This window comes from Blastomyces dermatitidis, assembly GCF_000003525.1.
Source record: "Blastomyces dermatitidis ER-3 genomic scaffold supercont1.5, whole genome shotgun sequence".
Lineage (NCBI taxonomy): Eukaryota > Fungi > Ascomycota > Eurotiomycetes > Onygenales > Ajellomycetaceae > Blastomyces > Blastomyces dermatitidis.
In genome coordinates this window covers 3,079,331-3,092,054 of record NW_025544778.1, presented here as the reverse complement: position 1 = coordinate 3,092,054, position 12,724 = coordinate 3,079,331, and the positions used below count along the sequence as shown (strand labels likewise).

General features: G+C 48.1%; 4 protein-coding genes across 5 annotated transcripts; 2 read left to right on the top strand and 2 right to left on the bottom strand.

The window, feature by feature from the left end:
• Nucleotides 1-855: 855 nt before the first annotated feature.
• Nucleotides 856-1,311, bottom strand: BDCG_05285 (uncharacterized protein; the record flags this gene model as incomplete). Its single annotated transcript, XM_045420958.1, has 2 exons — nt 856-896; nt 1,089-1,311. 2 exons carry the CDS (start codon nt 1,309-1,311, stop codon nt 856-858), a joined length of 264 nt encoding a protein of 87 aa, XP_045276942.1.
• Nucleotides 1,312-2,350: 1,039 nt separating this feature from the next.
• On the top strand, nt 2,351-9,195 carry BDCG_05283. Of its 2 annotated transcripts, XM_045420957.1 has the most exons (9): nt 2,351-3,303; nt 3,435-5,037; nt 5,105-5,325; nt 5,402-5,956; nt 6,018-6,049; nt 6,113-6,366; nt 6,430-7,786; nt 7,858-8,241; nt 8,315-9,177. In XM_045420957.1, the coding sequence occupies exons 2-9, from the start codon at nt 3,746-3,748 to the stop codon at nt 8,885-8,887; spliced, it is 4,668 nt and encodes a 1,555-aa protein (XP_045281206.1). In that variant the 5' UTR covers nt 2,351-3,303; nt 3,435-3,745; the 3' UTR covers nt 8,888-9,177. The 2 variants fall into 2 exon arrangements, with proteins under 2 accessions (XP_045281206.1, XP_045276941.1); XM_045420956.1 differs by having other exon boundaries at nt 2,351-5,037; nt 8,315-9,195.
• A 7-nt stretch (nt 9,196-9,202) lies between these two features.
• BDCG_05282 (uncharacterized protein) lies at nt 9,203-10,456 on the bottom strand (the record flags this gene model as incomplete). Its single annotated transcript, XM_045420955.1, has 3 exons — nt 9,203-9,928; nt 9,991-10,236; nt 10,307-10,456. 3 exons carry the CDS (start codon nt 10,454-10,456, stop codon nt 9,203-9,205), a joined length of 1,122 nt encoding a protein of 373 aa, XP_045276940.1.
• Nucleotides 10,457-11,960: 1,504 nt separating this feature from the next.
• BDCG_17097 (uncharacterized protein) lies at nt 11,961-12,611 on the top strand (the record flags this gene model as incomplete). Its single annotated transcript, XM_045426255.1, has 2 exons — nt 11,961-12,045; nt 12,103-12,611. The coding sequence occupies 2 exons, from the start codon at nt 11,961-11,963 to the stop codon at nt 12,609-12,611; spliced, it is 594 nt and encodes a 197-aa protein (XP_045281205.1).
• Between the last annotated feature and the right edge of the window lie 113 nt (nt 12,612-12,724).

Here is a 12,724-nt window from a genome sequence, read left to right as displayed (position 1 = left end):
TAAAAAAATAAAAATAAAAAAAAGTTTGGCGCTTTCGCTATTTTCCTTCTTGCGCTACCGTAACGCTGTTTTCTTAAGTAATATATATATATATATATATATATATACAAGGCAAAAAAAGGGGTAAATAATGGGGGGTTCTAGATTAGTTTGAAAGGGTTTACCCCGAGGTTAATTTTCTTCAGGTACGCTATTCTAACCTTAACCTGCTGTTACATCTGTGCTCCTGTTGTACCCGGGGGGGGGGGGGGGGGTTCCTGCTCTACCCTTGTCTTGTCTCTAGACCCTGAAATTGTATTTTTCTTTTTCACATTTGTGGTGCGTCCGCCCGTCCCACGTATAATTCGCCATGTAACAGTGGTGGGGTCTATGAGCCTTTACCATACACCCACCCCCTTCCTCGAGTCGTCATATTTAGCGAGGGATCCGGCAATTGGGACATGTAGACCTGGATGGACATTGGCAATGGGGATGGAGTGTGGATATAGAATTGAGAAAGATGATTTATGCCATAGAGCAATTACGTAATGTTGGAGGGGACGCTTGTGGCGATGTTGTGAAATCATTCATTTTTGTCGATGTCGGAGTTGGTGTTTTGTTCGTTGCGCGAGGATTTGCTGGGCTTGGTCAGGGGTAAAGGTGACCGGGGCAAGGTACTAGTGGGTGAAGAGGTGCAGGCGGATGGTGGGGGATATAGTTTAACTGTAGTATTATATGACGGGTTGTAGAGGTAGGACGGCGGCCGTTTCTTTTGTGCTCTTAGTTATTTCAACTGTTTAATCTATTTCTGAGTATGCGGTGGGACATGCGAGAAACAGGGAGCTAAAGGACGAAACAAAGAGCTCTCCGGTTGTGTTAATACACCTGGGTTATGGAGTTGACAGGGTCCTCGTACGCTAGATGGTGAGGTTTATGGAATATTGAAGAAGTCATGGAACGGGAGATCGTTAGTACGGATTGAACCTTCAGGCATTATCGTACACCCTTATATTCAACGCGCAAGGCCGTACTTACCTTTTCCATTCTCATTGCTAGATATCGGGGAAAAGAGCTCGAGGGTCTAGCTAGAGTATTGCAAATATACTTACAGATAGCCATGCAGATACCTAGGTATATCCTTGCTCTAGATATCCGTCGGAACTCGACTGAATCCAAGGAAACGGGCAAACCGTTTTCACTATCCTGCAGATCCCGACTATCCACGACCAGTATTGAGAATATCAAGTTGCCATGAAATGTGTCGGCAGTCCAACTTTCTTCCATTTCGAGAGACGCCTCGGTTGCGGTACGGCCATTGTCCGGGACGTCCATCTCTCACTCGCACCCCGCTTGCCCCCATAACATAAACGGCAGTGAGGGCGGCAGATATAACTGCTGGTTACTGCGACGGTCTTCCGTTTGTGAGTTGCAAATGCATAGCTTATTGCTTCTTTTGTTCCGCCATTTCTCTCTGAATGTGTAGGTCGATCATATGTAGGTCGATATGGGCATAGACGACCACGACCCTACATATATCAGTCTTCAGCGACTCCTAGCACTCCCATGGCGGAGGTACCCTTCGAGTTCCGCGTTACATCCCTATATGCGAGTAGGGTGACACAGATCGCGGAGGTACATGTACACAGCGTCCGGTCTATACATGAATTGTGCTGTACGTATAGGTGGGCAATCAGGGTCCCTAAGAGGTACAAACCGCACATGTACAGTACACAGCATATGGAGGGACTGATCTGATTTACCCGAGTAACCGTCTCCTCGCATACCAACCCCGCTGTCCAGCACAGAACTGCACTGACAACCTGGATGTATGTATAATGGTTTGTGATATAATGGACTGTAGCACAAAGGGCCAAGAAGGGAACCCACGTAGGTAAGGATTCTCAATTTTGAGTGCCGGCACCGTTTGGCCAAAGAGAAGATATGGTGTGTGCAAAGTCTTTTTGAGGTACTGTGTGATATGAACAGTACTTGACAACGGCAGATGGAGATGGGAATTGTCCAGTATATGGGTATCTCTTGTGGATTGCGGTGTTTGGAGAAGACGCGATGCTTGAGCGGGGGAGTTGGGCCAAGACTTGGACAAAGGAACCCCTCCTAATTGCTCCCTCAGCTTCAAATGGCGGTCCATCCCATCCAATATGCCGGACGTATAATAAATCCTCCGACTATTTGTGGCTATTATTACATTGTCCGATGCAGCATTGAGGTTGCTGGTGGGATGGATATAGAATGTGGGCATGTGACTTGGCAACAGATAACTACCACTACTGGGTTGAAGGGGAGATTTGTCAGCCAGGGCAATAATCTGCCGTGTTTGCAGTGGAAACAAACCAAAGCAAACAAAGTCGCCGCTGAAACCAATTTGCTTGACAATAATTCAATTGCTTGCTAATCAACTCTCTCTTGTCCACATTCAATACCTCATTCAGCAGAAGCTAATCGACTCACAAGGGGCGCTGTTTTCTGGGATTCGGGGTTCGGTGTTACGACTTGGAAATAACGCTAACCGGCTTACAAATGGGATATTGAGGAATGATGTGATCTGCAAAACTTTGGGAGTTGAGCAGTTAGTTAACCAAGGAGTTCAGACAACCAACAGCAGTGGACAGTCCGCGGATGCGCTAATAATTGGCGGCTTTAACGGAGTTTAACCTAACCTTTCGGGGGTGCTGTGCCTACGGAGTAGTGTGCTCGCTGTCTTCTGGACCGTTGCTACTCCCCTGATCTGGGCGCTGGCGAAGCCACGCTCCCAAGGCTACCTGAACGTGAGCTAGCTATCTAACAGTTACCCAGTCATCCTATCGGGAGCTTTTGTTTCGTGTTGGCGTGCAGGGCCAGCACCCAATTTCCGATGACGACAAATGAGTCAATCGTCCTCATCCCCCCCGCCCAGGGTTCGAGAATCGCCTAACACTGGTGGGCCAGTCGACGGTGATGCTTCTTCAGATGTCTGCCGGTTTTATGCTGCGACAAGGACAGTAAAGCCGAGAACATGAAGCTAATCGATGTTGGGGCGGTTAACTCGTTCCCTCTCCGGAGGAAGTACTCCGTAACTAGTTGCTTCACAACTGTTATCCCCACCCCAGTCGCGTATCAGCTTAGACGCGAATCGAGGATGATGCAATCGACCCATGATTCAAACCAAATTTATATTAGCAGGGAATCCACAGTAACTTTGCCTGACTCGGAGTAGCTGGTTGGAGATCTAAGTTATCACATATCCACCACGTCTGACAAATGCAATCAAAACGTAAAAAATTCTTCATTCAGCCAGTCGGAGCTCATACAGGATTCTACATATAAGTAAGCTACATTCCAATTGATGATCATGGAATTCAATGAATATCTTTTCTTCTGTTTTTCATTTCTTTTCATTCTACGCTGTCGATTCAAAACGACCTGACAGGTTTCACCAAAAATTCTCCCTTCGCCAGAAAAGAAAGCCAGCTGCGAAGCATACCTGCTGTTTCCTGCATAATCAATTCAGTACTTTGTGCGAGCTGCTGGCGTGACCAAGCTTGCTCGGTACTGGGTGAGTTGAAGCTTCGTTGGAAGCTTGGGCGGTGTGTGTCACATCAGTTGCTCGGACCAGATTGCGATCCCGATAAAACAAATACCATATTTTGTTCGGACTGGGCATCCCAACAAGTGATCAGCGTCCCTTCCTGACAGCAGAGGTGATTCGAACCGGCACGGTAATTTCAATCACACTTCGTCCCTTTTGGCTAGACCGGATTTCCCCAGAATGGCATCCCCGTCCAACACAGGTGCCGACATCGAAGGGGTGGGAAAATCGACTGATTGGACAAGCCCCTCGCAGATATCTGTGGACACAGATCCAGAGATAGCGCTATCCGAATCGAGTCGCGGGGGTAGATGGGGCGAATATGAAGAGGGCGACCCGGTCTCTCGTCGTCGCGCCATGGAGGAATTTGCTGAAATGTCGAAGGAGTTAACGAAACTGAGTCTACAAAAGAGCAAGTCTTCAGCAAAGAGAAGGAAAAGTTTTGTCCGCCAATCTACCGCCCACTCTACAATGAACCAGGAAAAGGATATCGATATTGAACGTGACTCGTTGGATTCAGCGTTATCCGTGAAGGGCGATTTCGAACTGAGCGAATTCTTGAGAGATGGACGTCTAGAACGGAGAACAACGGCAGGAGGCCCTGGGAAAAAGATTGGCGTAGTCTTCAAAAATCTGACCGTCGAGGGGATTGATGCTACCTCATCGTTTGTCAAGACGCTTCCGGATGCTGTGAAGGGAACCTTCGGGCCTGACCTTTACAATCTTATTACTCGCTTCGTTCCGGGACTAAGATTCGGAAAACCACCCCCGACTCGCAGTCTCATTCACGATTTTACGGGAGCTCTCAGAGATGGGGAAATGATGCTGGTCCTCGGAAGGCCTGGTGCTGGATGCACCACCTTTCTAAAAGCCATCGCCAACAATCGATCATCTTTCGCGGCTGTCCTGGGAGATGTCAGCTATGGTGGGATCTCGGCGGCAGAGCAAGACAAACATTTTCGAGGGGAGGTCAATTACAATCCCGAAGACGACCAACATTTTCCTGCTTTAACCGTAGAGCAGACCCTCAGGTTCGCTCTGATGAACAAGACAAAGAAGCGAGACCAAGATTCGATCCCAATAGTCATCGACGGGCTGTTGAAAATGTTCGGGATCAGTCACACCAAAAACACCATCGTGGGCAACGAGTTTGTCCGTGGCGTTTCTGGTGGAGAGCGCAAGCGTGTTGGCATCGCAGAGACCCTGACTACCAAATCATCGGTTGTTTGCTGGGATAATTCTACCCGGGGCCTCGATGCCAGCACTGCTTTAGATTATGTCAAGTCTCTCAGGGTCATGACGGATGTCAGCAATCGAACCACATTTGTTACACTTTACCAGGCAGGAGAGGGAATTTACGAGCTGATGGATAAAGTTATGGTTATCGAAGAAGGCCGCATGCTATACCAAGGGCCCGCTAATAAAGCAAAGGCTTATTTCGAAGGTCTAGGATTCTACTGCCCAGAACGATCGTAAGTAATATACCTATCTCTCGCCTGAGGTTTAAATATAGTTTCTTTTTGTCTAACACCACACAAGAACAACGGCGGACTTTCTTACTTCCTTGTGCGACCCCATTGTTCGCCAGTTCCAGCCCGGCCGAGAAGCTTCGACTCCTAAGACCTCCCAAGAACTAGAAGCAGCATTCAGACGCAGTGACATTTACAAAGATATTCTGAAGGAGGTTGATGACTATGAGAACCAGATTCTAGACACTGATTGTTCTGACACTCGTCAATTTCAAAAGCACGTTGGCGAATGTAAGTGAACAAAGCCAAAACCTCACGCCGAAAATCACACCTCCCTGATTACTGGGACTAACATTTTTACCTGCAGCAAAAAGCAAAACCGTCTCCAAGCGGTCAAATTACACGGTCTCATTCGCACGGCAGGTCATGGCTTGCACGAAACGAGAATTTTGGCTCTTTTGGGGCGACAAAGCCTCTCTGTACACCAAGTTCTTCATTGTCTTTGCTGTTTCTCTCATTGTCGGTTCTCTCTTTTACGGCCAGTCTCTTGATACCGGTGGAGCATTCTCTCGTGGCGGATCCTTGTTCTTCTCCATTATTTTCCTTGGGTGGCTTCAGCTCACCGAGTTGATGCCGGCCGTCTCTGGTAGAACAATCATTGCGAGACACAAGGACTATGCCTTTTATCGTCCTTCTGCCGTCGTTATCGCTCGCGTCCTCGTCGACATTCCAGTCATTTTTGCAATGCTCGTGGTGCTCGCCGTAGTGGAATATTTCCTCATGGGATTGGACGTCGACGTTTCCAAGTTCTTCATTTATTGTTTGTTCGTCTATGTTACAACGATATCTATCACAGCTATGTATCGCATGTTTGCCGCGTTCTCAGCCACCATAGACGATGCTGTCCGATTTGGAGGAATAGGTAGGTTTTTAAATTTAGCGTTTCGTTTTACTGTGGATTCTGGTACTGACGATTTAAAAAGCTCTTAACTTACTCGTTTTCTACGTTGGATACGTAAGTCATACAATTCTACTCCTTACGAATTCGGGCGATATACTAATATTAAATTTTGTCTAGGTGATTCCGAAGCAAGCTTTGCTTGATGATTCCCCCTGGTTTGGCTGGCTGCTATACGTCAACCCCCTATCGTACGCATTCGAGGCCGTCCTGGGTAATGAATTTTCGAATCGTGTTATGGAATGTTCGCCTGAACAACTTGTGCCGCTCGGCACGAACGTTGACCCAAAATACCAAGGATGCTCTCTTCCTGGTTCTCAGTTGGGTAGTAATACCGTGTCCGGAGCCCGATACCTAGACTTTTCATTTCAATTGTGAGTATCTTATCTACTCCGAATACAAAAAAAAGGGCGCACAGTTTAATAAATGAAATCTAGTTCCCGGAGCCATTTGTGGCGTAACTTTGGGATCGTAGTCGCCTTCACAATCGCGTACATTGCAATCACGGCAATCGCTGCTGAAGTCTTCCCATTTACAACAGGAGGAGGCGGTGCATTGATATTCAAAAAATCCAAGAGAACAGAAGCATTGTCCAAGCTTCAGCAGAAAAGCGAATCCCAAGATGAAGAGACGGGAAAGATCGAGAGGATTGGAAATGTTGGCGGGGTTGCCACTCGAAGGTCTTCCGCCACTGCCAACAACGAGAATGGTAGTTTTACAAAACTTTCGACCAGTGATAGGGTTTTCACTTGGTCCGACGTTGAATATACGGTACCTTATGGGAATGGTGAGCGGAAACTCCTTAACAAGGTAACTGGTTATGTAAAACCGGGAAGTATGATTGCTTTGATGGGCGCGTCTGGCTCAGGAAAGACAACGCTCCTCAACACTCTAGCGCAGCGACAGAGAATCGGTGTTGTGTCTGGTGAGATGCTTGTTGATGGGCGAGCTCTTCCTCCAGATTTCCAAAGAGGAACCGGTTTCTGTGAACAGATGGATATCCACGACACCACTGCCACCATTAGAGAGGCGTTGGAATTTTCAGCGATCTTGCGACAAGACAGAATCATTCCCCGCGAGGAAAAAATTGCGTATGTTGATCAGGTCATCAGTTTGTTGGAACTTGATGATATCCAGGATGCCATCATCGGTTCACTTGGCGTTGAGCAAAGGAAGCGATTAACAATCGGAGTTGAACTGGCAGCCAAACCGAGCTTACTGCTGTTTTTAGACGAACCTACTAGCGGACTGGACAGCCAGGCAGCTTTTTCTATCATCAGATTCCTGAAAAAGCTATCCCAGGCGGGGCAAGCTATTATTTGCACCATTCATCAACCATCTTCACTCCTAATTCAGCAATTTGATACCATCCTTGCCCTAAACCCCGAGGGAAATACCTTTTATTTCGGGCCTGTTGGTGAGAACGGCCGTGCCGTCGTTGATTATTTCGCGGAGAGAGGCGTCGTTTGTCCTGACAATAAGAACGTCGCGGAATTCATCCTGGAGACTGCCGCGAAGGGCCGTAGGAGCAACGGGAAACGAATTGATTGGAATGAGGAGTGGCGAAACTCGAAAGAGCTTGCCCAACTCAAGACGGAGCTGCAGGAAATCAACCTCGAGCGAAGCCAACGCCCGCTCTTGGAGACTTCTGGCTCGCAGTATGAATATGCCGCCCCCGTTGCTCTACAGTGTTGGATGCTCACAAAACGATTATTTGTCAACTACTGGAGAGATTCTTCGTATATTTATGGAAAGCTCTTCATCAGTGTCATCCTTGGTATTTTCAATGGCTTTGTAAGTTACTACTGCATTCGAACTACCCCCACATCTTGGACCTTGAATTAACCATATCATTTACCATACAGACTTACTGGCAATTGGGAAATACCATATCTAGCATGCAAAACCGAATGTTCTCCATTTTCCTGATCATCCTGCTCCCGCCAGTTTTCATGAATGGTGTTGTCCCAAAGTTCTTCATGAACAGAATGCTCTGGGAGGCGCGAGAGCAACCGAGCCGAATCTACGGCTGGGTGGCATTCTGTACAGCGAACGTCGTCTGTGAGATTCCAGCAGCTGTAGTTACCAGTGTTGTCTATTGGGTTCTCTGGTACTTTGCGACTGGTCTGCCCACCGACTCAAGCACATCCGGCTATGTGTTCTTAATGTCCATGCTTTTCTTCTTCTTCCAAGCCAGCTGGGGACAGTGGATCTGCGCGTTCGCACCCTCGTTCACCGTTATAGGAAATGTAAGCCCTATCAAGCTTTCTACATCTACAGTTTCCACGCGATCCCAAACTAATCGAACCGTTACAAAACCAGGTCCTCCCATTTTTCTTCGTAATGGTGAACCTCTTCAACGGCGTCGTGCGCCCTTATTTCGTCCTTCCAGCTTTCTGGCGCTTCTGGATCTACTATGCAAACCCAACCACATGGTGGCTCCGGGGTGTGCTGTCTGCTACCCTCCCGGACACACAGGTCGTCTGTTCCCCCGCCGAGCTCACCCACTTCAACCCGCCCCCTGGTCAAACCTGCATTGAGTACGCGGGTAACTTCATCTCCTCCATCGCGCGATCAGGCTACCTTACCAACCCCAACGCGATAGCTGACTGCAGCTACTGCGCATACTCAAACGGAGCGGAATATATGCGCACTCTGAACGTGCACGACGGTGATAAATGGAAGGGTTTCGGGATCTTCTTAGCATTTGTGGTGATTAACTGGGCGCTGGTATACTTTATGATATATACAGTGAGGGTTAAGGGGTGGACGTTTGGCTTTGGGACGGCGGTCGGTCTCGTCGAGAAGGGGATCTCCTGGGTGGAAGGGTTGACGAGGTCGGTAAAGGCGAAAGAGGATGGTGTGGGCGAGGGGAAAATCGAGCAAGCGAGCTGAAAGGGGAAAGATGCCATTGGAGAGGGTACGTGAGGATCTTGTGGATGACTTTTAATGATAATTTACTAGAATTTCTAATTCCTTTTTGTTGTTTTGATTCGGGATGAGAATTGTGGTTTGCATCTTTTTTAGACTGTGCTGGCGTTCTTTTATTGTTTTAACTTTTTTTATTTTTTTATTTTTTTATTTTTATTTTTATTTTTTTTTCTTAATTACTGCAAATAAAAAATAATGAATATAGAAACAACAAATAATGAAAACAAGCGAACAAACAAAACTTTCAACTTCGGTTTTCTCGCTGTTGCTGCTGGTCTCTCATTTCGGTCCCCTCAGGATCCGTTGCCCAGGGTGTCTAGGGGTGAACGAACTCATATCAAAGCAGCAGAGACACTTACAACATTCCCAGTTCTCGTAAAGCAGGTTAACACATTTGGTGCCCTGAACGGGTTCGGCCGGGTTCACAATGTTAACGGCCATTTCACAACCCTTTTTCCAGTGGATTGACATGAAGTATGGAACCTCCGTAAAATATGGTATACCGCTCTTTTTTCTGTCGGTGATGCTTTCGCCAGGGCGTATTTCACGGCTCTTGTCGCAGAGACGTACAGCTTGATGTTCTACCCACTTGCCAGTTATATCGCCGCGACCCTGATAGACATCTTTGTCGTGGGATTGCCGCTGGCTGACTTTCAGAGGTACCTTGGGTTTCTCCGTCGCAACTGGTGTGACTTTCTTCGTTGTAGTTACAAGAGTGGTGGGTCCTTTATTTATCGGGTGCGGGGGGCTCGGCGGCGGTGGTGGAGGCAAAATACAAACGCATTTACCGTCTAGGCAACCAGTGCGGCGCGGGAAGCCACATTGGAGGGCCAGCACACATTTGTCAGTAGTCTCTGGAGTGCATCCAATATCCATTGGTTTTGGTGACCCCGTTAAATTGGTGGTGATACTTGGTGTGGTAGTCGTTCCACTAGCTGTTTGGGAGAGGTAGCCGGTAGAAGTCGCAGTAGCGGCAAGCGTGGGAAGCAAGTGAAAGTCCCGGGGCTTTTTGGCCACGGGAGCTTTGTTGGACGTACAATGAGCCTCATCCTCCCCATTACATGTACCCAACGCTCCCACCAGTAGATTTCATGGAGAAGGATGTTGTACCATTCTGAAATTGCGTTGAACCCTCGACAGGAGGTGACATCGTATTTGAAAATCAAGATCTGAGCCTCACGGCATATCTCTGTGGTGCACCACCATTCGTAGCATCCTGGACGTATGGACCATACCTTTGAAGAGCAGTGTTGTCCAGCTACCTCCAAAGACTTATGGATAGGCCTATCCTCACCAGGACGAGCATTGGTAAACTTCCAAGGATCAGCAAACAGTGCTTATATTTATATGAGCCTTGGGGAAAAAAGGATGACTCTGATTCACCTTCTCACAGAGCCTATCGAATCGAGGAGTTCCATGGGCGTTTTCTACCCCAAAAGACACAATAGTAATTTGCGGGAAGGAGGGCAACCCTGTGCCAGGCATGGGATAGAAAATAAGGCTTGGGAGCAAAGTAGCATCGAATTGAAGCATTCCACGGCCTTTACTTGGTTGATACTAGTAATGGGGCTACAGATAAAAAAAAGGAATCCTGTGAGTAGTTAAATGTGGGCTCAAGGGCCTTCATCATCAATGATGTTGAACAGGATGGGCGGCACAGTTTGAAACATCACGCCAACGCCGTCAGCTTTCTCCTGCCCGTCGCCGCATTTGCAGATCTGTGGACGATAGATAATTGCCATTGGTTAGTAGTTAGCCAATTACGTGATACCTCATACCCCGGGGGAGAGGGGAGAGGGGAGAGGGGAGGGGAGGGGGTTTTTGCATTTCCAAGCCTGGTTGTTTTGCATTGGATGTTGTCCGGCTCTGTTCCAACGCCGGTTGCCGAGTGGCGCGCGGCTGATTTTGTGTGCTAAGCGACCACGTGATAAGCTTATCTCGTCGAGGGCATCGCTTGCTCATCCAGAAGTGCAACCTGGCAAGCAACAAGCAATGCGAAAAGTAACAAGAAGACCAGTCTGCTAGCGGCTCCCCAGCCTATTGCCTGCTATGGGCCGCCATCATGCAGGCAAAAGTTTTAGCACCAAATGCCCCAAGAGCTTGAAATTCCGCTACTCTTTCACTTCTCGCCAGTTCCGAGAGGGATGGGTTGCCTCAAACATCATGAGGACATATAAGAGCATACATCTGAACCGGCATCCCGGGATGAAAGCACGCACACCCCGCCTCAAGGTGGCTTCTGCAGCCGGCTTAGCCACGGTAAATTCTATCAGACTGCAGTTTTCCCTCGCTCCATGCCTGCAACATCATGAAGGTGCTACGGCTGATGATATGGGTGGGAGCCTATTACTTTCTTCTATCTTCTCCGGTGAGAGATGGTTTCCGGATGTAGCGGGATGGGATTTCAGCGGAGAAGCATTTTAAAGCGCGTACAATACTACTCCCTTCCTCGGTGGACAATCCTCACAAAGTGTTCGCACGCCCCAGTGGGGACAGCGTGATTAGCAATCTCTGAGAATTTTCACGGTCTCAACGTCCATAATAACCTAATCAAGATCGAGCCATAAAGCGGACATTAACATGAAAGGTACAGATCAAAACTCGTCTAACAGAAATTTCATAGCTTGCTTACTTTCCCACCGGTTGGCCTATTTGCCTTCCGGCTGCATGATGTTATGCCGGCTGGAGTTGCCAATCCGGTTTTCTTTCCTGCATTTGCTTTTACTTATGTCAACGGCTTTTCGCAGTTTATATCACCGTATATTCTCCACGCCGACAGCTCCGGGGGGGATCGAGTTCATCATTTTCACGGACTTTGTGTGTGCTACCATCAACCTAGTTCTGCGACATGGACCCGCATAGAATATGGCTCCATGGCATTACCTTTGCTTCAAATATTGGGAGCAAGAGGAACAAGAAGTCCTCTTGAACCCCCGCTAGGGATAGGAATTTAAGCACCCTGGAGAAAGGAAAAGGGTACAAAAGAAGCCTAGATCTTTGATATATGTGCGGTTAGCAATGGTTTCTTTTCTCATCCATGTATTGGTGTCAAGACCGTTGTGGAACAGACGTCGACACATGCTGCCAGACTCCAGATGGGCAGTATAATCTGTGTGGCTTAGGTCAGCCTTCCATTGTCCAAAGCCCCAACCAAGGACCTGGAACTAATGCCCAAGTAGGTACTATCTGCTGCGGGTTTGGGTGTTACCCCAGCAGGTCCCATACGTGTAATGTCAACTTCAGTTGCACTGTGCCCAACGGAGAGGTCATACCACCGGCAGCTCCAAACTCTACAAGTCAGCTCACACATAAGCCCACCACCCACCATCCCTCGATACCACCTCCAGGAAAAGCCACAACCAAAACCGTGGTGTCATCTGTCAAACAGCCCAGTCGCCGGTCAAGCAATCAACCCCAGCACACCCTAGGTTTATTGACTGAATCATTTGAATCAACTACCGGCACACACTCAAATCAGCCCACCGGCCCAGCGCTCGGTAAACCTGAAAAATCTATAGAAGCTCCATTAGATCAGCCCACGATCGCGCCGGTTGACAAAACTGAACAACCCAAAAAGTATACTGAACCGCTAATAGACAATACAGCGGAACAGCCTACAGACCAGTATACGGGCCGCCCAACAGGCCAACCCTCTGGGCAACCTGATCCCACAGATCAACCTGCCTAGATATCTACCTAGCAATCTGCAATCAACCCTACAAGCCCCTACATCTCACAAACTACAGATGAGTCATCTGAGATCCCCACCAGCACAACCACCGAAGATGGCTCTTTTCTGCC